Source organism: Microcaecilia unicolor, chromosome 13 (genome assembly GCF_901765095.1).
Source record: "Microcaecilia unicolor chromosome 13, aMicUni1.1, whole genome shotgun sequence".
NCBI lineage: Eukaryota > Metazoa > Chordata > Amphibia > Gymnophiona > Siphonopidae > Microcaecilia > Microcaecilia unicolor.
In genome coordinates, this window is record NC_044043.1 from 100507178 (window position 1) to 100531400 (window position 24223).

At 43.1% G+C, this 24223-nt stretch overlaps 1 protein-coding gene across 1 annotated transcript in view; it reads right to left on the reverse strand.

Annotated features, from left to right (window-relative positions):
• The window catches only part of LOC115482434 (anoctamin-7-like), a 53564-nt gene that overhangs the window by 25193 nt on the left and 4148 nt on the right, over positions 1 to 24223 (reverse strand). Inside the window, exons 3-12 of the mRNA XM_030222180.1 lie at positions 23957 to 24093; positions 23208 to 23265; positions 19448 to 19558; positions 16117 to 16282; positions 14995 to 15085; positions 12689 to 12785; positions 11961 to 12104; positions 7724 to 7861; positions 4157 to 4255; positions 609 to 711 (exon numbers count right to left, since the gene is read on the reverse strand). Coding sequence (XP_030078040.1) covers positions 609 to 711; positions 4157 to 4255; positions 7724 to 7861; positions 11961 to 12104; positions 12689 to 12785; positions 14995 to 15085; positions 16117 to 16282; positions 19448 to 19558; positions 23208 to 23265; positions 23957 to 24093 — 1144 coding nt within the window. The remainder of the gene's footprint in view (positions 1 to 608; positions 712 to 4156; positions 4256 to 7723; positions 7862 to 11960; positions 12105 to 12688; positions 12786 to 14994; positions 15086 to 16116; positions 16283 to 19447; positions 19559 to 23207; positions 23266 to 23956; positions 24094 to 24223) is intronic.

Sequence of the window (24223 nt, forward strand, 5' to 3'; positions counted from 1 at the left end):
AACTCCCTCCAAAATTAAACTGCCAGGGCAGAATTACCTGCTAAAAGTGCCTTTTACTTCCTGTTGTTTTTAAAGTAGTCCTGTGAGGAAGGAGAATGTAGGAAATGGCAGGAGGGGGTTAGGGACCTGGCACCACTAGGTGTGATCCCCAAAGATGGAATCACATGCACCCCATAGCTCTACTGAACCAAGAAACCCAGAACAGGAACATCAACCAAGATGAGAGCAGGATAGAGTTCATGAGAGACCATTCACCACCTGTTGGAAATAGAGATATACTAACTGACCAAGGAGCATACCATCCTATATGACAGATTTCAGTTCAGTGCTCCCTATCTCCACCTGCTGATAGATGGTCATAACCCACAAGTTTCTGGATTCATCTGCTGATGATGACAACGAATTCATGGTTAATAGTATTGAATATGGTAGAAAGTTGTAACACTACCAGTGAATTTTTATTTTATCTACCTGCATTTGAAGACCATAAACCACTAGTCAACTACTAATTTCTGCAGTGTTCAGCCCAAAAGCCAGATTGATCTTATTAGAGCACAAACCCCTTGACTCCATTATCATCCCGAGCTCAACTACATGTATATCCTTACCCCACTTGGTGAGCTTCTCAGCCAGGGCCGTGTACACTTGGCTCATGAGCAGAATGAGAACGAGGTTCACCATGGTACTGCTAATGTTGGCGATGTTCCCAGCCTGTAAAATAACCAAAGTGTTATGGGAGTCTTAAAAGTGTCCCTAAAGTCAAACCAGATTGAGAGGGCAAAGAGTAAAACCTCCCTCTTCAATATAACCAATCAACAAGATGAGTAACAAAAGGTCAGGAGGACATCAAGTGAAAAACATTCCCCAGCACAGTCCAAGTTGATCAAAAGGACAAACATCATAGTAAAATCAAGATCCTGTCACTTGAAAGAGGTCCACCTCCAGTGCATTTATACCATGAAGGTATTTAAATGTCTCTATCATATCTTCCCTTTTTTCCAAAGTGACCACCCAGTTATAGAATTACCCCCTAAATGGAAAAAAAAATCAAGATCCTGTGAGAGCAACCAGTCCATTAACCATTATGGGCCAAGACAATGTAGACAGTGAACAATAGAAAATGGATTTCCCTATTGGAAGCTGCCAAGTATTTCCAAGAGCTCCAGATTGGCCACTGTTAGACAGGATGCTGGACTTTTTGGTCTGACCCAGCATGGCACAACTGATATATGTTCAGATTCAAATATTATGGGGACAGTGACTTAGGGCTAAAGATCATCATAGCAATGACAACACCCCAAAACAGTAAACTAGCCTTAGGGACCATCCTGCTATGCAAACATTGGGGTTCCCCAATCTGCCAGACAGAGCTAGAACAGAAGTACCAAGTGATCTGAGGCTTTGCCATTTCTAGAAGGCTGTTTTCTGCTTATTGATTCCCCTCTGATACACTAGAAATCCATGATAGACAGTATGAAATGCAACCATGCAACAGTGTGAGATCAACCATGCCTGAAACTTGGCTCCCTTGTCAAGATGTACAGTACACAAAAAGAGACCTACAATATATCCATTTGCATCCACAAGGGACTGAACCAAGTCCATCCAACAAAACTCGCCAGTTCTTAGGAAAGGTACAGGGCTCCACTGAAGAGTTTCAGAAATCCAAGACTTTTTCCTTCATAAATCCTCAACACCATGTCAGTGGAGTTGAAAACCTGCAATGTTAACCTGGACGTGTGCCAAAAATGATGAAGTCCCTCCCTAATCATTAAAGGCTATGGAAAAGTTATATCTTACTTGATAACTTTCTTGATAGAACTATCCAGACCAATGGGTTGTGTCCATCTACCAGCGGATGGAGACAGAGAATGAAGATAGTTCTCATATGATTCGCCCCTTAAGGGTATCATGCTGTATAGAATGTTCAGTATTTTGAATAGCAAAGCAACGGTGCTCAATTTGTGGTCATTGAGGGACCATAGCGTGCACTGGGGTGTGTGGGATATAGTAACATAGTAACATAGTAGATGACAGCAGAAAAAGATCTGCACGGTCCATCCAGTCTGCCCAAGAAGATAAATTCATATGTGCTACTTTTAGGCAATGCAGATAAAGAGATGCACCCATGCGCTTGGATCTAAGTTGGTAGAACACAGCCAACATCTGAATTGTACAGCTTTGACCCAATAGAAAATGTAAACAGAATGAAAAGACACAACTGCCTTTACCTTAAAAAAAAGAGCTGTCTTGGACAACTCTATGCATAGTTAAACAATTCAGTCCAGAAGATATAGATAGATAGATAGATAGATAGATAGATAGATAGATAGATAGATAGATAGATAGATAGATAGATAGATAGATAGATAGATAGATAGATAGATAGATAGATATTTTTTTTTTTTTTAATGAGTAGGAAATGTCTCTAGGACAGAAAATAAAGGGAAAAAAGGGATTCCTTTTCCCTTGCTGAAACTGAGATTATTTTCACAGGTAAAACTATACATAACTTCATAACCTACCATATGCAAACTTAAGCAACCCATCCATTTACTGGTTCATCTAATCATTAACAACAATGGCTCAGAAATTACCTCCTACCAATCTTCTTACCCTCCATGCTCTTCCCCTACCTCTTCTTCATCGCTCCACTTCCTTACCTATCCCTATTCTTTCTGTATTACCTCTTTTATCCCATTTACCCTTGTTCATTTGTCCTACCACATACCTCCTTTGTTGATTCAGATACTACAGATTGTATTCTCTTGTTACTATGTAAGCCGCATTGAGCCTGCGATGAGCGAGAAAGTACGGGATACAAATGTAATAAATAAAATAAATAATATTAGAAAACAAAGACTAGATTCTTGTGGGCAACACAGCCGAGGTCCAAGGCCAAGATAAACAGTCTAATCTCCAGTACAGACATATAGATAGAGGAGATCTAAAGCTGCAAAGCATAAGACTGCATAAAGCTCAACATACAGCTGATATGAGAACCTACATACAAATGAACAGCAAGCAGTAAGTTCCAGAATATTCACAAATACAGCTCTCGAGATTAGCAATTATCTGACCTCAGGATCTACACCTGAGAAAGAATAATAGGGAGAGGTACTTAATGTGAGCTGCATCTTTTTTTTTCCACCCAACGTAAGGAGTGAAGAGCTAATATGTAAAATGAGTTTATCTTGTTGGGCAGACTGGATGGACCGTACAGGTCTTTATCTGCCGTCATTTACTATGTTACTATGTAATAAGCCTCCAGATTTGCCTACTGAGAGTCACACAACTAGGATAGTCAGGCAGCATAATTAGAAAAAAAAAACAGCTGACAACAGGAAGAGAATTGTGAAGGGAAAAAACTCAGAAAATTTAAAGCAGAATCTATAAACAAAAAGCTAGTTCTCCACATAGTCACAGATAAATATTAACTGCTTAAAGAAACCAGAAGAAAGCTTTCTGTCAGGAACTCTTGAAGCTGAGCAGGAAAGAGTCCTTGCTGTGAGGAATGAACAAGCCAGATACCTGTGTGTGTTTAAAAAGGAACAGAAACACAGACAACACCAGTGCACTGAAATAGCTGAAATAAATCAGAACAGGCTCACCAACTGCAGGCTGACTTCCAAAAGAGACGTCAATGGTCCAGAGGGGAGGGGTGGTAACCATCTCACAGACTTCTGAGATATACCTCAGCTCCATAGAACAGCTGCCCTTTTTTTTAAACAGGAGCATATGCCAAAGAAGGCACCCCAACTGAACTGAAACTCAGATGAGAAGCTGGTTCAGGAGACAAGCCAAACAAGCACCCCATAGTCAACTGAAACTCAGCGAAAAAAACTGGCTTAGGAACACAAAACCCCAAAAGAGTAAATAAAGCTCAACTGAAACTAGTTAGAAACTCGGTCAGGCCGTCAGGGGCAGGGTTGTAAGCCCATCATTCAACTGCTTGGGAGACAGAGAAATACTGAATGTTCTATACAGCGTGATACCCTTCAGGGGTGAATCACTTGAAAACTATTTTCATTTTCTGTCTTCGTCCACTGGTAAATGGACACAACCCGTTGGTCTGGACTGGTCTGATAGGATGCTATGGAAGTACATATCTACTGGTGCTTCCAAGCATTTCTTAGGGACCCTCTTACATACTCACCTGTGTCATTAGGATGGCATTCCCTGTGTGGTACATCATGATGCTCACAATGCCACGGTACATGATCACAGACACCAGGAAAATCATTACCACGCAAAGCTGTTGATAGAGAAAGGGGACAAAATGACAGTAGAAAGTATTCCAAGGGTTGGCACCAGATTTGGCACAGTGGAAAGTGATTACAACTATCCTGAGGAGGATCCCCTCAGTATGAACAGCATTGTCAAGATACACAGGTAATTCCAAACTGTTCCTAATGTAATGAATTATGATGGTAATACAATTAAAACATGCATAAAAAGAGTCCTAGGTGAGACGTTTCGATTAGATGAAATCCACTTGCAACAAGTTTCATTAAAAAAAATACAAAATGAATTACGAGCAACCCTCAACAGGTCTTCAAGAGATTTCAACTGGTGAAAGGTTTCAGCTATGATCTGCTTGCCCATAACTTTTACTGCTTATGCAGAGAGCAAACTAATTACTTGCAGCTACTTTGTACAGATTTGAAAAGTAAGAGGTAGATATTCCGTGGGATTTAACTAGGGAGGAAGGCTCCTACCGGGTTAAATCCAGCTGACTGGTCCTATCACTGATATTCAGTGGCTCTTTACTGGTTAGTGTTGCTGAATTTGGAGTGGAACCAGGGTTTACCCAATCAGCTGCAATTTGTAGTACACTAACCAGGTAAGGGCCCAGAAAAGCCAGGACAGCAAAATGGCCATTCTAACTTTTTCCCAGATAACACAGAAACATAGAAAACTGTAGACAAATAAAGACCATATGCCCTATCCAGTCTGACCATCCAGGCCATCCACTCTCCCTATCACTCCCTTACAGATCATATGTACTTGTCCCAAGCTCTCTTGACTGCAGATTCTCTTTTCCTCTTCACCAATTCCACCAGGAGGCTGTTCCATGAATTCACCACCCTTTCTGTGAAGAAGTATTTCTTCAGGTTACTTCTGAGTCTACCCATTTTCACCATTATCCTATGCCCCTTCAATCCAAAGCTTCCTTTCAATTGAAAGAGATTCGACTCCTGCGCATTTATGTCATATAGGTATTTAAATGCTTCTATCATATCTCCCCTCTCCTGCCTTTCTTCCAAAGAATACATATTGAGATTTTAAGTCTGTCCCCATACCATTTATGACAAAGACCATTGACCATTTCAGAAGTCACCCTCTGGACAAACTCCATCCTATTTATATCTTTTTGAAGGTGCAGTCTCCAGAACTGTACAAAAAATTCTAAATGAGGTTTCACCAGAGTCTTATACAGAGACATCATCACCTCCTTTTTCCTACTGACCATTCCTCTCCCTATGCACTCAAGCATCCTAGCTTTTGCTGTCACCTTTTCTACCTGTTTGGCCACCTTAAGATCATCACAAATGATCACACCCAAGTCCCGCTCCTGTTTCATGCACAAAGGTTCTTCATCCCTAAACTGTACCATTCCCTCGGGTTTTTGCAACCCAAATGCATGATTCTGCATTTATTAGTATTAAATCTTAGCTTTCAATTTCTGAACCATTCTGCAACCTTCACTAGGTTCTTCCTCATGTTATCCACACCATCAGAGGTGTCCACCCTATTGCAAATTTTGATATCATCCACAAAGAGGCAAACTTTACCAGACAGCCCTTCAGCAATATTGCTTACAAAAATATTTACAAGAACCGGCCCAAGAACCAAACCTTGCGGCTCACCACTGGTAACATCCTTTTCCTCAGAATGAGCTCCATTTACCACTACCCTCTGTCGCCTTCCCCTCAGCCAGTTCGTAACCTAGTCAGTCACTTTAGGGCCCATACCAAGGGCACTCAGTTTATTTAGTAGCTGTCTATGCGGTCCATGTCAAAGGCCTTGCTAAAATCTAAATACACCACATCTAGCGATCTTCCTCGATCCAAGTCTCAAAGAAATGAATCAAACTTGACTGAAAAGAGCTGCCTCTAGTGAAACCATGTTGCCTCGGGGCTTGTAATCCATACCCTGGGCATTAGTACATTCTGCTTTCCAGATGTTGCCCCTTTTCCCCATTTGTGAAGAGGTATTTAATGCTTCAGTTACCTGAGGGCTTGTACTTACCTGGGGGCTTTGATCACCCTGCCCCAACAATTCTAGTTTAAAGCCCTCTTGGGTAGGTTAGCCAGTCTACTACTGAAAACACTTCTCTTTTTTGATAGATGGTCACCATCTCTGCTATGCAGCCCTCGGAAAAGCATCCCATGGTCCAGGAAGCCAAAATGTTTTTGACTACATCATCTGCACTGCCACATATTCATCTCCAGGAGGGGAGCTTCTCTGCCTTGGCCTTTACCCTCAACACAACCTGTGCACCTCTCTGCTCCACCCTCTCTCCCAGAGCCATGAAGTCACTTTTGATACATTCGGAGGGGTACCTAGCAGTAACATTTGTGCCAACATGGATGAGCAGCATTGGATTATAGTCATTAGACTTGATGAGTCTCGGCAAGCTCTCCTCTCTCTGGGATGCTCTCACCTCCTCCACTTCCAGGGCTGCATAACGGTTCTTCAATTCGAGGGCAGGTGGCGTCATGGTATCGATCTTGCGGGGTCTCGTGATCCAAGTCCAGTTGTCCTCTTTCAGCACAGCTTCTTCTTCCCCACTGCCAGAAATCTTTGATACATAGATTAGATGCTTCATGAAGTATTTTTCATTTTTGCGGATGCTTCTCAAACTTGCCACCTCCTCTCTCAGGTCTTTCACTTCCTTCATGAGGGATTCAAGCTGAAGACATCTTGCACATGGAACCAGCCCCTCTCCTGGGATCACATTTTCTCTCTGCACAAGGGAAGAAGCTGTATCTGGGGCAGCAGCTTTGGTGACATGATGTTTCCCAGCCATACTGCAGTTGCAGAAATATTTGCACCCGAAGAAAGAAAACAGAAAAAGCCCTACCAAAGTCCCTAACTTTTCCCCAGCTGTCCTGTAAGCTAAAAGTAGCAGCTGTCTTCTTTTGTGTAGAAGAGCAGGACTTCCAAAGAGATTATTTAGGTCACCTCTCCTTTTGGAATGGAGGTAAAAATGTCCCCTCTACTAAGATAAGAAATCACAGCAATATAAATTAGACTATAAATAAATCCGTTCTTAAATAAATCAGGCACAGCAGGTAAGATACACCAGTGAAATTTTCCTTCCCCCAACAGGTCCTCTCTCAGCACCTCTTCTAAATAATCACCAAATACCCAGAGAACTTGCAGCGGCCGCCCATGACCCAGATATTCAGTGGAAGTGCCTGGAATATCCATGTCAGATTCAATCTGCACCTTTAAATTCGCCAACTGCAGGGGCTGAATGGGGGGGGGAGGGTAAATGTATAAACCTGGGCAAAAGCTTGTCCAGGCTGCCCATTCACAAATCATGCAAAGTACCTTCAGAATGAGGAATATCTACAGAAAAAAGGATGAATGTAATGAGCATACCGACAAAATACAGTTAACAACACACTCATTTACCCAACCAGAAAGGTATTCGAAGGATTGATTAAGAGGCAATAGCTGTACAGGGTAGAACCAGAGAAGGTGATGTCCCTACCATAATAACAATGACCATGGAGCCGGTCAGTATGCGTGACAGACGATCCCGCTGTGAGAAGTATGGCTCCTTCATCCCAGTGATGGGATTCTGCTCCATCTGTGGAGCCCGGGCCGCAAACTCAGGCCTTGGACGCTCCTGTGAGAGGAGGGGGGGAAGAGAAGGAGGGAAAGTGACAAAAGAGAGAATTAAACAGAGCAGAAGAGAGAGAGGCATGAAACAGAGGGGAAGAGACAAGTAAGGCAGAATTAAACAGAATGGAACAAGGAGACAGAGAGAGAGAGAGAGAGATCCTTAAACAGAGAAGAGACAAGTAAGAAAATTAAACAGAGTGGGAGAAGAGAGAAAGAGATAAGTAAGAGAGAATTAAACAGAGCAGACGAGAAAGCACGCAAGAGAGAGGCCTTAAACAGAGGGGAAGAGAAAAGTGAGAAAGAATTAAACAGAATAGGAGGAACAAGGAGACAGAGAAGGAGCCTTAAACAGAGGAGAAGAGACAAGTAAGAAAATTAAACAGAGTGGGAGAAGAGAGAGTATTAAACAGAAGAGACATGAGAGAGAGAGAATTAAACAGAATGGGGGGGGGAGGAGAAAGATAAATAAGGGAGAATTAAACAGAGCTGAAGATAGAAATACAGAGAGAGTGGAAAGGAAAAGACAAAAGAGAAAAATAAAAGAGCAGGAGGGACAAGAAGAGAGAGAGAGAGAAAAAGAGAGAGAGAGTGAGTGTGTGTGTGTGTTAAACAGAGGGGAGAGACAAATAAGAGAGAATTAAACAAAACGGGAGAGACAGAAGAGAGAGAACAGCATAAAACTGAGGGAAAAAGATAAGTAAAAGACAAAGAGAGATTCTTAGAGGAAGGGACAAGTAAGAGAATCAAACCAAACAGGAGAGAGAGAGAGAGAGTGTTAAACGGGGGGGGGGGGGGGTAGAAAATAGAAAGAGAAGGACAGAGAGCATGAAAGAGAGGGGAAGAGACAAGGAGAGAGAGAGAGAGAGAAAGAAAGAAAGAAAGAAAGAAAGAAAGAAAGAAAGAAAGAAAGAAAGAAAGAAAGAAAGAAAGAAAGAAAGAAAGAAAGAAAGAAAGAAAGAAAGAAAGAAAGAAAGAAAGAAAGAAAGAAAGAGAAAAGTAAGGAATTAAACAGAGAGAGAATGTTAAAAAAGTGGAGATATAAATGAGCAAAAATGAAACAGAATGGGAGAGACAAGGTGAAAAAAAAGATAGTAAGAGCATTAAACAGAAGGGAAACACAAGTGACAGAAAATTAAACAATGGGAGAAGCAAGGAGAGACAGAGAGACAGCATTAAACAGAAAGGAAAATACAAGTGAAAGAGAATGAAACAAAGTGGGAGAGACAAATGGGAGAAAATTAAACAGAACGGAACAGACAAGAAGGACAAGAGAGAGCATTAAACAGAGGGGAGAGACAAATAAGAGAGAATTAAACAAAACGGGAGAGACAGAAGAGAGAGAACAGCATAAAACTGAGGGAAAAAGATAAGTAAAAGACAAAGAGAGATTCTTAGAGGAAGGGACAAGTAAGAGAATCAAACCAAACAGGAGAGAGAGAGAGAGAGAGAGAGTTAACGGGGGGGGGGGGGGTAGAAAATAGAAAGAGAAGGACAGAGAGCATGAAAGAGAGGGGAAGAGACAAGGAGAGAGACAGAGAGAGAGAGACAGAGAGAGAGAAAGAAAGAAAGAAAGAAAGAAAGAAAGAAAGAAAGAAAGAAGAAAGAAAGAAGAAGAAGAAAAGAAAAGAAAGAACGAAAGAAAGAAAGAGAAAAGTAAGGAATTAAACAGAGAGAGAATGTTAAAAAGTGGAGATATAAATGAGCAAAATGAAACAGAATGGGAGAGACAAGGTGAAAAAAAAGATAGTAAGAGCATTAAACACGAAGGGGACACAACAAGTGACACAAAATTAAACAATGGGAGAAAGCAAGGAGAGACAGAGAGACAGCATTAAACAGAAAGGAAAATACAAGTGAAAGAGAATGAAACAAAGTGGGAGAGACAAATGGGAGAAAATTAAACAGAACGGAACAGACAAGAAGGACAAGAGAGAGCATTAAACGGAAGGGAGAGACAAATTAAAGAAAATTGAACAGAGCAGGAGGGACAAGAAAACACATAGAGAAAGCATAAAACAGAGGTGATGAGAGAGTGGGAGAGAGAAAGAGAGAGAGAGAGCATTAAACAGGAGGGGAGACAAGAAAGCAAAAGCTTTACAAAGGAGAGAAGAAAAACAAGGTACTAAAATCATCAAATCAGTGGCAATCCTAGCCGGCATGACACCCGGGGCGGAGCACCGATGTGCCCCCCCCCCCCGGGTGCAGCATGGCCCCCCTCCCCCGGCGAAATGACACACCCCCCCCGGGTGCACACCGCTGGGGGGGGGGTGCCGCAGCGCGCGCCTGTCAGCTGAGTTCGCTGAGTTCGTTAACTTCGCTGCAGCTCCCTCTGCCCCAGCCGGAACAGGAAGTAACCTGTTCCGGGGCAGAGGGAGCTGCAGCAAAGTTAACAAAGTCAGCGAACTCAGCTGACAGGCGCGCGCCGCGGCACCCCCCCAGTGGCGTGCACCCGGGGCGGACCGCCCCCACCGCCCCCCCTTGGTACGCCACTGCATCAAATAGAACAGAATGAGAACAGGGAGCAAGACTATTAATCAGAGGAAGGGGGAAACAAGGGAATGAGAGGTAAAGTGATTTAAAGGGGAGTAAAAGCGCTGTTAAGAAGGAAGAGCAGTAAAGAGCTTTAAATGGGCGGAGGGGAGAACAGGAAAGATAGAAGGGGAAAGGGAGGGTGTTACAGAGAAGGAGCAGAGAGGCAAAATGCCAAGAAAGGAGGGAGAGAGCATCAGTAAGGGGGAAGTGAAATAGAAATAAGGACTGAGGGTGGAAAGAGATGAGAAGGGAGGAAAGAGAAATAAAGTAAAGAGAAGGGAATAGGAGGAGAGTACAGATGTGCAGTGTTTACAGACATTACAGAGAGAGAGAGAGATGAAGAGCATCTTTCAGCAGAGCAAGCAGAACTGTCAAAGGAACAAACCCAGAGATTATGTGTTGGATCCACTTGGTCAACATTCAAAGCTGACAGTGACTGTATCTTTTAAAGAGACGTTTAATATATATATGTACATTCAAGCCACCAGGCGGATAGCCGGCAGCTCTGATTACATGTAGAAAGCAGTTTCATTTAGGATTTGCTTTTCACAGGCTTAAATTAAACAGCTCAGTTATTCAGTAGCAGCTGAATATTGATGCTGTTCTTCCACGCTGATGCTGCTCTGGCAGAATCGACAGTGTATAAGCAGAAGCCTCCTGTTAGATGCTCCGATGCTGCACAGCGAGAGACCATCTGTAACGGCATCTCAGCGTCCAGAGTCTGTTATCAAATGCTAGTGTAACCCAGCATCGGCTGCTTCACATTTACACGCCTGCAATTACACTAGTCATAGCCCTGGCTACATACAGCAAGGGTGCGTGACTCAGTCTTCTGCGAGTTGCACACATCGGTGACAGTAATGAAAATAAAGAGAGATGGGGGAGGGAATCCATGCCCCTCCCTTAGCATTCACCTGCTCCCTTAGTGAATAGCGCTTCATCGATTTGCTGCCACTGATATGAGTTCATGTAAACCTACCAGCGAAAGTACTGGAATTCTCTACAGTGACCACCCAGGTGGTGTAGAAATGCGGCCACTCGGATACATAACCATCTTAAGGGCCATATTCAGTAAATGGTGCTGAAAAATCGGCACTGGAAAAGCTCAGCGTTTAGCTCTATTCCATACAGGGCGCTGAGGGCTAACTCCCGTTATAGAATAACACCTAGTGCCAATTGCTGCGCTCAAATTTGGGTGGCATTACTTATGCCTGGTATAAATCATAGCACCCGATTTGGGCAGGCATCCCCATACTCTAATTTTAGTTACGTCCCTGACCCTTCCATGGCCAAACCCCCATTTGGGTTGTGCGCTATGAGATCTGGGTGCACAGCATGTGGAAATACAAATCCTGCCAATTCTTGATAGCAACCAACGATTGGCACTAATTGCCTGGTTAGCCACTTACGTGTATCTAATTTGGACGCCTTTTACAGAATCCAGGGGTAAACGAGTAAGTCCATTTGAATCCAGGGCCCAGTCTATTCTGAAACGCTCTACAGATCACTCAGATGAAACAGACAAACTAAGAGCCCTGGAACGAGGTGCAGACGATGGCTCGGGGTCTTACCTCTTCCTCCTGGAAGTCCATGCAGTCCCAGTGATGTGCCAGGGTGGCATTCTTCCTCTTCCAGTACTCCAGAAAAGTCACAGCCCAGAAGGACATGAACACACTGAAGAAAACGGTGCCAGGGTGATCAAACAGGTAACCGACCTGCGGCACAAGAACACAAACTGCTGACTTACCGATTGCCTCTGTCATCGGTTTCACCTCAGCTTTTTCATTATGAGTTCTAATCCCAATTCAGCCTTGCCACCTCCACTGGGAGCAGCTCACCCTTCTCTTGAGTCTGTCTTTAGGATCAGATCAAGAACCTTTCTTCTAGAGCTTCCTGTCCACTGCATTATCTATCCCTTGGAGGTTTTGTAATGCCTCTTATCATATCTCCCCTACCCCACCTCCCCTCTGAATTTCGATCCTTCATTTTGCCACACCAGGCTCACCACCATAAAGTCCATAACACTGTTAGACTGTATGAGAAGCTGCCCCAGTCAGACCAAGGTCCATCGAGCCCAGCATCCAATCTCCGGCAGTGGCCAGTTTGGGTCACAAATACCCAGCAGATCCCAAAAGGTAGCTCATTTCCAGGGATAAGTCTACCTGGCAATTAAATTTTATGGAATTTTCCTCTAGAAACCTGTCCAGATCTCTTTTGATTCTGTTATAATGTTCATATGGCAGGAGACCATGAGACATCAGCGTAATCCTGACTGAGCACTGAAGGCAGCCGGCCTTACCTTAGCCATCGGACAGATTTCGGATATGTTCCAGGTGTCACAGGTATCGCAGAGGGGGCACATCAGGTAGATCCCAGCACTGTCACAGATCTCCTTCCTGACGGAGGAGGGAAAGACACTTTGTCAGGAAACACTGTGCCAAGGCCAGAGGGACACTGGTACAATGCAGCACAGTGCTAGGACCACTGCCAGGGGAGTGGACAGTTCTGGGGTTAGGAAAAGGGGGGGGGGATTCTGTATAAGATGCCCAAAGTTAGGATCTGGGAGGATTCTCGCTACAAACAAATTCTACAAGGGCAGGTCCGTGCGGAAGTATTTATAGACACTAGCTTAAGCTATTTTCACACCTAACTGTTCTGTTCCTCATAAGATTCTGTGAAGATCCTTTCCTTCTTCTTTTCTTCTCATTTTGATTCTATTTCTACCCACTCAAATGGCTACTAAGCCTTTGAAAATGTAGCACTTAAAGTGACGCATATACATTTCTCATTCAGTTTTTTCATTCCTGAATCAGTCAAAGTCAGTACCAGACATTCCCCAGCAGGTGGCAGTATAAGACTATGAGATGCTCACCTGAGTTATTTAACACTATAATTCGACAGATGAGGACCAATTGGTCCATCCAGTCTGCCCAGTTTTGGCTTGGTGAGCATATCATAAATTGTCATATTTAAACCAATATCAGCTCCCCCTCATTGCTCTGTCTATATTTTCCACCCTCACTTCCACCCTATGTTATTAATTCATCACCACCATGGACACTGACCTGCGGGGTACCACAAGGATCGATACTGTCACCTACTCTGTTCAATATCTACCTCAAGCCACTAGCTGAGCTGATTCGGTCAATGGACACTCAGTTCTACATCTATTCGGATGATGTGCAGCTACTCATACCCATTGAACCTGACTTACCTACAGCCTTGAATAAACTGATTACTTGTCTAACATCGATTCAAGAATGGGCTAAACACAACAAACTTTGCCTGAACCCAAGTAAAACCAAGCTTCTCTGGGTCCCTAACACAAGTGGATACATACCTGACATCAAAATCCATTTTGGGAAGTATGAACTCCCCCTCAAATCACAAGTCAGGAAACTTGGAGATTCAACACTTACTTTGATTCCCAAATCCAAGCAACTTTCAAGAACTGCTTCTACTATTTACGACAGCTATGCTGCCTCTCTCCTTACATCGAGAAGGTAAATCTTATCCCAGTTGTGCATGCCATGGTAATAGGATGATCCTCCACTCACCGCCAAGGACACTAAGGTCCTCCCAAGGACTTTCACTAACTACACCCTCTCCAAAAGGCATTACACGATGTGATACCCGCAAGCGAGCCTTCTCCGGAGTAGCCCCCACACTCTGGAATGCATTGCCTGAAAGGCTCCCCTTAGCACAAGACTACCTCTATTTCAGGAAGCAGGTGAAAGCTTGGCTCTTCAACTAGGCCTTTACTGGAAGAGTTAACTAGTCTCACTCACAAACACAAGGAGTGGCTCAGTCTGCTAACTAGATAAGTGCCCAGATATTTCAGGCTGCCATCCATAGCCCCGATTATGCCCATTTTATAGAGGCAGCCATTAGGAGCAGGAGTGAGTGGGGTTCATTCTTTCCCCTATTGCCCCACTGGACCACCATGCCGGGGGTGGGCTATCCTGAGTGGTGGTAGTTGGGAGAGGGGTCTGTACCTGTAAGTAGAAGCTGAGATGGGGAGTCTTGACTCATCAGGGGGGGGAGGGGGGATTGGAGGGACAAAGACAGCTTCTGTATTATAAGCTCCATCAGCCACTGTCACGGATATTAAGTGTTGATGCCTGGACATGACCCACAACCGATTATCCAGGGCTAATTCTTCCTGAGACGGTCATCGTTTAAAAAACGCTGACTGCCATAGCCTAAATATTGAGCAGTATTTGTTTACTGTGGCCTATGGATCACCATATTTCCCTTGAGCCCAATATATCCGTTAGCTGTTAGGCTTTTCTAGCCCCTCATCCTATATGCTTTCTCTTTTCTTTCTGTTTTGATGATTGCATTTCCTGTCTTGTCTACAAATATTTTACATTGCAAATCACTCTGGTGGTGCTGTGCTGTATGGTTTGAAGTATAGTACATCGTGAAATACACTAAACTCTTTCAAAGCAGAACTGTCTCAAGACCCAGAGCCTGGTAACTATTCTCCACCCATCTCCACCTCCTTCATTCCCTGTTAGATTATCAAGGGCTTTGGGAAAACTGATGCCCTGTTGACCCCTAGGGGAGCGTGTGGCATAGCTCTATCGAACAACAGATACTCACGCCGGTGTGTTTGTTCCCATGGTGACGAGGCCAGAGATGAACACAAAGGTACCAACGACTGCGGCTGGGAGCAGCCAAGCTGTGTAAAATCCTATAGACAGCAAGAGGAGAGAAAAAAGTAGAGTAAAGAATGGGAAAAAGAGAATTTGAGAGAGAATGAGGGAAAGAACAAATGTAAACATGGAAACTGAAAAAGAGAAGAGAAAAAGAAGAAAACAAAGGAGACAGGGGAGTGCAAGAGAGAAAGAATGAGAAAAAGAAAGTGAGAGGAAGTTTGAGAGAAATAAAGAGAATGAGGGAAAGAACAAATGTAAGACAGGGAGAGCAAGAAAGAGAAGCGAGAAAAAGAAAGAAACAGAACAAGACTTAGGGATAACGAGAGAGAAAGAATTAGAAAAAAAGAATGTGAGAAAGGCAGTTTGAGAGAAATAAAGAGTATGAGGGAAAGAACAAATGTAAGACAGGGGGAGTAAGAAAGAGAAGAGAGAAAGAAGAAAACAAAGGAGACAAGGGAGAGCGAGAGAGAAAGAATGAGAAAAAGAAAGTGAGAGGAAGTTTGAGAGAAATAAAGAGAATGAGGGAAAGAACAAATGTAAGACGGGGAGTCAGAAAGAGAAGAGAGAAAGAACAAGAAAACAGAGGAGACAGGGAGAGCGAGAAAGAATGAGAAAAAAAGAATGTGAGAAAGAAAGTTGGAGAGAAATAAAGAATATGAGGGAAAGAACAAGTGTAAGACAAGGAGAGCGAGAAAGAGAAGAGAGAAAGAGCAAGAAAATAGAACAAGAGACAGGGAACAGAGAGAAAGAATAAGAAAAAAGAATGCGAAATTTAGAAAAGGAGAAAAAAATGGGAGGCAGGGAGAGTGAGGCAGAAAGAGCAAGAAAGGGAGAACAAGAAAGAGAGAAAAATGAGAAAAAAAGGAATGGGAACAAGAAGACTGAGACAAACTGGCTTACTCTATGTTTATTAGAGTTCATGATGGACATGAGAGGATTGATTTAATTTAATTAAACAATAATTTATACTCTGCCTGGCCAGGAGAGGATGACAGAGTTGGACTGATCTGTTCATTTGCATTGGGCAGTATGGGATGGAAACAGTTGGGTAGAGGCAGAGACTCACCAAGCCACGCAAAGTAAATAGCAATTTTTTCTCCAAAATATTCACGGATGTGGTCCAGGGGCTGGTACCGGTACCAGCAGCTCCAGCGAGCCCAGTAACGGTGGAGCACCTGCCGCAGATTCAGGTCTTCTGCTGGGACCTCATACTCTGGCATCTCAAACGTGCCCTAGGTGTGAGAAAGAAGGCAGACAGTAACCGCAAGTCTTAAATCCTTTCACCGTTCCCACCCAGTCTCCATTAACCGGCCCTCCCCCCACTGCCAGAGAAAGGCTCAGCCTGGTAAACTCAGGTTTCTCTTGTGAGCTCTGAACCCTATGGTATGTGGAGGTAGCCAAGTGTGGGGGGTACATTTCTTCATTTTTCATCTTCCTCTTCTCGTCTTTCCCTTCCCCCTATCCAACACGCCCCATCTTGCATTAAGCTTCAGTTTCAATGTACTTTTGGTAAACCACCTTTCATAAATGCCTAAGTGGTTTACAAAGTAATACTATACTATTCTTAGAAATTTGCAAGAAAACAATCAATAAAACAAGTTGAAAAAATGCAGACCTAGTGGGAGACTCCTAGGTTTAGGAGGCAAGGTGGTGCATAAATGACAGTATTATACCTTTGTTGTCTAGTCTTTAAAATTTTCTAATTGTGTTAGTCTCAGGCTCTGGTTACTGTTTTCCTGTCCTCTTTTAACTCTCTTTCCAAGAGTCTCCTGTCTATTTGTCTTTTTTTAATCCTTCTGTCTTCTTCATCTCCTGCACTACATCCAGCTCTCATTGATCTGTCCCTTTAACTTTCTTCCATTTTTGTCCACCTCTCTATCCATTCAGCTTTCATTCATTATTGTCTAATCTTCAATCGCCCTGTTTTTTTTTTTAGTCTACCTACAGCTTTTGCCATCTCTATCCCTTACTCTGGTTCTCCCAGTCAACCTCCTCTTACTCCACAATATTTCACTTACTCTTTCCCCCTGTCATCCATCTTTTCTCTTTCTCTGTCTCTCAACTACCTGCCATCCAACATCTCCTCTCTGTCCCACCACCATCCAATAGCTTTTCTCTCTCTCCCCTCCCCCCACCATCCAGCATTGCCCTGTCTGTCTCTTTCTCTCTCTTCCCCTTTCCCCGCACCATTCAGCATTGTCCCTGTCTCTCTCTGTTCCCTAATCCAACATTGCCCCATATCTCTCTCTCTCCTACCCATGTAGTATTACCCCCGTCTTTCTCTCCCCCATGCAATATTACCTCTGACTCTGCCACCATGCCAATCAGCATCTCCTCTGTCTCACCTCCCTCAACCCCAATCCAGCATTACCATCTGTCTGTCTGTCTCTGGCATGCAGCATTGCCCCTGTCTCTCCACATGTCTCTCTTCTCCTCCCCCCTCATCATTCAGCATTGTCCATGTGTCTCTCTCTTCCCCCATTCAGCACTGCCCTATCTCTCTCTTTCTGTCCCCCATATAGTATTTATCCCTTCCCCACCATCCATCATTTCCCTGTCTCTTCCCCTGTCTCCCTCCTTCTTTCTCTCTTCTCCCCCCCCCAACACCATTCAACATTTCCTTTGTCTCTATTTCCCCCATCCAGCAATGCCCTTCTCTTTTTCCCCCTCATATACATTATTGCCCCATCTCTCTCTCCAGACCATCCAGTATTTCCCCATCTCTCTCTTCCTCCCTTCCTAAGTCTTTCCCCACCCCCAACATTGCTTCTGCTTCTCTCTTTCCCACCTCCCATCCACTTTTGTCCCATTTCTCTCTACCCCCTCTCATCCCATCTCTCCTCCCTGCCATCCAATATTGCCCCTCTCGCTCCTCTACCCCACCTACCTGCCTGCCAGGCATGTGGTAGCAATTATACAGCAAAGATGCGGGACTGCAGCTCTCTGCATGCCACTGCTGCTTCCTCTGCCGGTCCTGCCTCCTCCAAAAGAAGTTATATCAGAGGAGGCGGAACGGATACAGGAAGAAGCAGTGGTGCATAGAGAGCCACAGTCCCAAATATCTTTGATGTATATAACTACTACCACAGTCCCGGCAGAGGCAGCAGTGGGATGAAGGGAACACAAAGTGCTGAATGGTGGCGGGCAGGGTATGGGAGAGAGAGGGGCAATAGTGAATGGGAAGGGGAGAGAGAGCTGGTTCTGGAGGGTGGGGAAGGTTGGGGCTCAGCCTCCCCAAGCCTCTTACACAGGGCTCCTAGGCTAGTATTCTATGAAGAAAGGTAGACACTTTTTTTTATTGAACAGGCCCCAAAGAGGCACATTTTTTGGCACCTAAAAACAGGCCCCCTTTATAGAATTACCGTCATATAGTGTGACAAAATGGCACATGTCACGAAATGCATAGCATGCGCCTGTGGTTAACCGTATGGCCACCTGGAGCTCTGTCCCCAGCACTACTCGAGCCCGCCTGCACCTGGGCATGTGCTCTATACAAGCACCCTCCTCCCACCGACAGGGTCCCGCTTTTCTGTGGGGTAGTTTCCTACTCTCAGGTTATTCCCTGGTGATTTCTAGGACACTGGGACCACACTCCAGGGGTCCTACAGCTCCCAGAAAGCACATACAGACTCAAAAGCACAAACCAATATTCTTAGTTAGTCCAGGACAGCAGAGTCAATAAACTAAAAAAGGTTTATTGTCACAGAACTTGAACAGTGAACAGAAAAAGGTGAAATTAGCAGACAATAACAGGTAACTGAATATGGATCAAGTTATAAAGCTATCTAAAAATGTGTTTACTACCTGGGTAGTACCTAGGGAATTCAGGAACTGTAGCTGCTCACAGGTCATAAAATATAACTGCTCATAGGGCCTCAGTAAAGAGATCTTTCTCTCTCTGCTCCCTGGCTGAGACTGGGGAAAATCCGGTACCTTCAGGCTAGATTTGAGTTCCAGGGCGAATCAGAGCCCAGGGCATCAATTTTGAAAGTAGCTGCCCAATGGTACTGCAGATTGCCTTTCCCTAAGCTGAAAGTGGAAGAGAGAAAGTCTTTTTCTACAACAGCTTTAAAACTCAAAACAAGCGCCATCTGCTGGCCAATCAGGAGAAATACACTTCATGAAATAATACAGTTTTCCGGCTCAGAAACCCACTGTTTCATCACAGCGCATTTCCCCTTTCTCCATTTGCAAACTCATGCATGTCTGTTCAGGAACTGAGTTTGGAAAGACATGTCAAAGTGTGTCTGGCTAGGGTGGCAGGGGCTGTATGAGGTGTGGGTCTTTCTATGCTTTAGGAAGTTTGGCAATTCTGAAAGCAGGGCTTACTTTTTTCTCTCCCCCCACCAGTGAGATGACCATGCTCAGGACATTTCAGTTGCCTGAGAAGTACCCACCTCGTGCAGAGGAAATGAAGCCGAGTAGACACCCTCATTCAGTAGCCGTTCAATACCGATCTCAGCACGTTTCCGTTTCCCATATGCCGTACAAGCCAGAATTTCATACACCTAAAAGGAAAAGAAGAATTGAGAGCACTGCCCAAGCTGCCATGTATGCCAGCCTCAGACAAGTCCTAGTGTTTGAATTTGCATGCCAGTACATTGAAAGACTTGTTTTCTTGCTTATGCTATGTGAAATCAGTGCTACAGGTCCCAGGAGGCATCAGGAGAAGATGCCAGAAAGCCAGAAGAAGACCTAAGCTCTCCCTCCAAGAACCAGATGTCTATCTCTGTCCCCAGAGTCAGAGCAGATACAGTGGTACCTTGTGGCTTGGCTGTAAATAATGGATCTTTTTGTATGTGAAGGGTGGAAGCTGGAGTTGTGGATGTAGCTGCATCTGTCTGTGGGTTTCTTGCATATAGATGTTTGTATACAGCCATCGCTGATTGAGACTGTGGTGTCCAAAAAATTGACTTTTTCTGGGGAGTAATCAATTTTGAATCTGATTGTAGGATGGTATGTATTGAAGGAACTGTAAAATTGTTTCAGACACCTCGGAAACTTGATGGCATCCTTCGAACAGAAAGGTTACAACCCCAAAATAATCTCCAAGAATATTGCCTCCTCTCTTAAAACACCCAGAGAAATTCTGCTACAGTACAAGGAAAAGAGAGCCACAGACAGAATCCCCCTTATAGTGACATACAACCTAGAGCTGGAAAAAGTACGAAAAATCATAAAAGATCTACAGCCTCTACTCCAGGAGGATGAATTACTGAAAGAGATATTCCCATCCCCACCAGTACTGGCCTTCCGACAGCCACCCAACTTAAAACACAAGCTAATCAGAAGTAAGCTCCCAACACAGACTCAAAAAGAAGAGAATGGCACACATCCTTGCAATATATCCAACTGCAAACTATGCCAAAACATTTCGCAGGACCCCACAGTCATTGACAAAGGAAAAAATATTCAACATTAAAGAATCTTTCACATGCCAATCTTACAATGTGGTATATATCATTCAGTGTAAAAAATGCAACGAAGGCTGCTACATTGGAGAAACAAGTCAGATGCTAAAGAAGAGATTTAATTTACATAGACACCATATGAAAAATGCTAGTAAAAACCAGGATGTCACCTCTGTGGGGCAGCACTTTACAAAACCAGAACACTGTACCAGTGATTTCATGGTAAGAATCCTGAAAGAGAACTTTAAAACAATACAGGAACGTAAGACCTTTGAAGTCAGAATGATTAAATATTTTGACACCCACCAGACAGGACATAACACAGATCTGGGGTTTCTAGCCCATTATAAACCATAAAATTGTACTGCTTTGTCTCCTGTCTCCATGCATATCTCCCTGTCCCTCATCCACCCGACTCTTCCTGTCTCTCACCTATCCACCCCCACCCTGTTAGACTGTCACTGAAATGCTTTGATGTTTCACTTATGCATACTGTAATCTATCAACATTTGCTTATTTCCGATCTGACGAAGAAGGGCTACCTTCGAAAGCTAATCAAGAAATGTATTGTTATGCCCAATAAAAAAGGTATCATCATGTCTAGATTGAAGCTGAAGGTACTTACACCCTCATGTTAAGTATACCTGAAGTACACATGAAGAAAAAATCATGACTTAGCCCACGCTGTGTTCAAACTCTGCCCCAGAGATGCCATGATATGGGTTGCATAAAGTGTTCACCTTATTGGCCCTTCAGGGGCTTGTAGATGTGTAACCCCTGGGGTAATTGTATAAGAAGCCTTTTACATGCATTAAAAGGCTTTTACACTCAAAAACTCCTTTGTAAATATACCCACCTTAAACACCTCCAAGGTATAAATAGACAAGAGTTAGGCCTTTTCAATGGACAGCAGAGTCAAGAACAAACAGGTCATAGGATGAGAGTCAAAAGGGATAAACTAAGGAAATACTTCTTCACAGAAAGGGTGGTGGAGGCATTAGAGGTATTAGAGAAAAAGACTGTACCTGAATTCAAGAAAGAATGAGGCAAGCACATAGGATCTCTAAGGGAGAGGATGGGATTGTAGAAATGAACAGTTGGTGTACATTGGCGGCTTGGATATAACATATGATCCTTATCTGCTGTCATTTTTTTTTATATTTCTATGTTTCGCTGTTGCTATGTTTCTGTTTTCCTCATTTGGATCTGCTTTTCGTTTGTTGGAAGATGTCCTTTTGGCTTAAATTGCCTCTTCCCAGCATCACTGAACCTATGCCTGCAGTCATCTGTTCTTTCTTTGACTCTTTTCAATGTGTCTGATAAAAACTACCTGGTCTCCTGAGGGTGTTTTTAAAACAAACTCTTAAACCTTGCAAATGCTTGCTTGACTTTTTTTTCCTAATTTCCTCGTGTTATCAGTTTCCTTTTGTAAACTGAAAGCTAATGCAGTAGTTTTTGCTTCCTTAATATTCTCCATCTCTCTCATTCACAGCCCACTTCCTCTCATCTAACTAGAGGAATATGAAATGGTCTGAGGGGAAGAACAGAGTCCCCTAGTGCAAGCTGATATGTGTGACTAGGAGAAGGATATAGAGAAGAAGAGGGAGAGTGCGATCGACCGGGGTGAGGGAGCAGCAGAAGGACGAGTGCCTGCAAAGACTCAGTCGTAGAAGGGGTGATGCATAAGAATACCGATTAGATTGAAGGGAATACTGAATGAAAATAACTTTTGAATTGTGGTGCAAAGTATGGTAACACTCTGTTTTGATTACCGCAATGCGCTATATTTGAGGTTGCCTCAATTAACATTGTATGCACTACAGATTACGCAAAATGCTTGAGTGCAGTCAGCAACATCGCGATTTGAATATATTACACCAATTTTGAAAAGTTTGGCTCCCGTTATACAGTATATTCAATTTAAGATTTTATTACTTATCTATACATTTAATTTATACCAATTAAGATCAAAGGATTAACTTTTGTTAGATGTTCCATCATTTCACCAAGTTTGTTTTGAAAATTCTTGGACAATAAGTTTTTTCTTTTACAGATCCCAGTCTATGGGAGTTAAGAATGATTTTCATCAGTTGTTGCTCAAGTATCTTTTAATTATGAATCCATTTAAATTGTTGATCGTAGTGATGTCAGGTTGATAGAAAAATTAGTTCTTACTTTATAATTTTCTTTCCTTTAATCCCAAAGGATTAGTCCATACTTGTGAGTTGTACCCATCTACCAGTAGGTGGAGATAGAGAGTAAATTAGAACTTTGCCATATAAGGCTGCTGTGTACTAGGTTCCATTCAGGATTCAGATAGCCAAGCAGTAAGGTTAATGGAAAGAGGTAGAACTTCTGCCACTTTAACAAATTTTTATACATTTTTTTATAAACTTTGAAGAACAAACAGCACTAATCTTGTGCCTAGGAATCAAGAAAATCAACAAATAACCCAACAAAATAGAAGCAGAAGAGAAGGGTAGGATCTGGAGTCTCTCATGAGGAACTTTATCAAAAGATTTCTGAAAATCTAGATACACTACATCAATGCTAAATAACAGAGTGCTGCGGGGAGAGACAGATAGAAAGGAGAACACTACAGAGTAGAGCGTGTCAGGAAACAAGAGAGACAGAGACATAGAGAGCTATGAAGAGAGACAGAGAGGAAGGAGAATAGGACAGAGCAGAGATACACAAAAGCAGGGAGGAGAGAGGTTTGAGAAGGGTCATTAAGTATCTTACTCACGATTCTGTGCCTCTGTGTGTTAGTGAAGTAAGAGCTGCGAGAATCACTGCCAAGAAACCTGTAAAAGAGAAACAGCAGAAAAACTTTGATACAAAGTGAGTCACGTTGGTCACTGGCACCTTCATAAGGAGTCTCAAATGCTCTCAGTCCATATATTAATATTCTTCTCACCATGGTACCCTGAAGTGTTAAGAGCACATTTATTATGGTATATCACTCATCGAACACAAGCAGGGTAACCTTCTTAATAGGAGGTATAGAGTTAGAATGCAATCTGACCTGTCTGAATGATGGAGTAATTCGTGCGGAGTACGAAAATTTCCCCTTTATCCCCGCTGTTATTTAATTTGGTATGTACATTCTTTGAGGTTTGTTTTGGAGAAATTAGGTGTATCTTATAGTTATGCTGATGACACACAGCGGGGTAATAGTGCTCTCAATACCGTGTATTAATATACCGCTCACTGTGGTACACAGGTGAGTAACAGCACTCTCAATACTGTGTATTAATATACCGCTCACTGCGATACACAGGTGAGTAACAGCACTCTCAATACCGTGTATTAATATACTGCCAATTATAAGTAATTTGCATGGAGATTTAATTTGAAATATAAGGGAAACATTAAACTGAATCATAAAGGAAACAAAATTAAACTTAGTTAAAAGTGAATATTTATATTGCTAAATAGGCCCCTGCTGTACGTTTTTACTTTGGTGCAAGTTTAGCACTGTTCTCAGGCACTCACCTATCCAGTTTGGACTTGCGGAAGGCGCAGGTGTAATAATCCAGGGGCTTGTTCGGAACTTTTAGGTACATGAGGTTTGGGATGTGCAGTTTTCTTAGCACCTCGTCCGATGTGTTCATGTCTGGATTAGGCTGAGCCTGGAAGGAAACAAGCATAGCACCAAAACACAAATGGATAAAACTCTCTCCAGGGGGATCTGGAAGAAATGGAGATCTGTTCATTCTAGAAACCTCTCCTAGGGGTGGTTAGGATGGGGTTCTTATCATG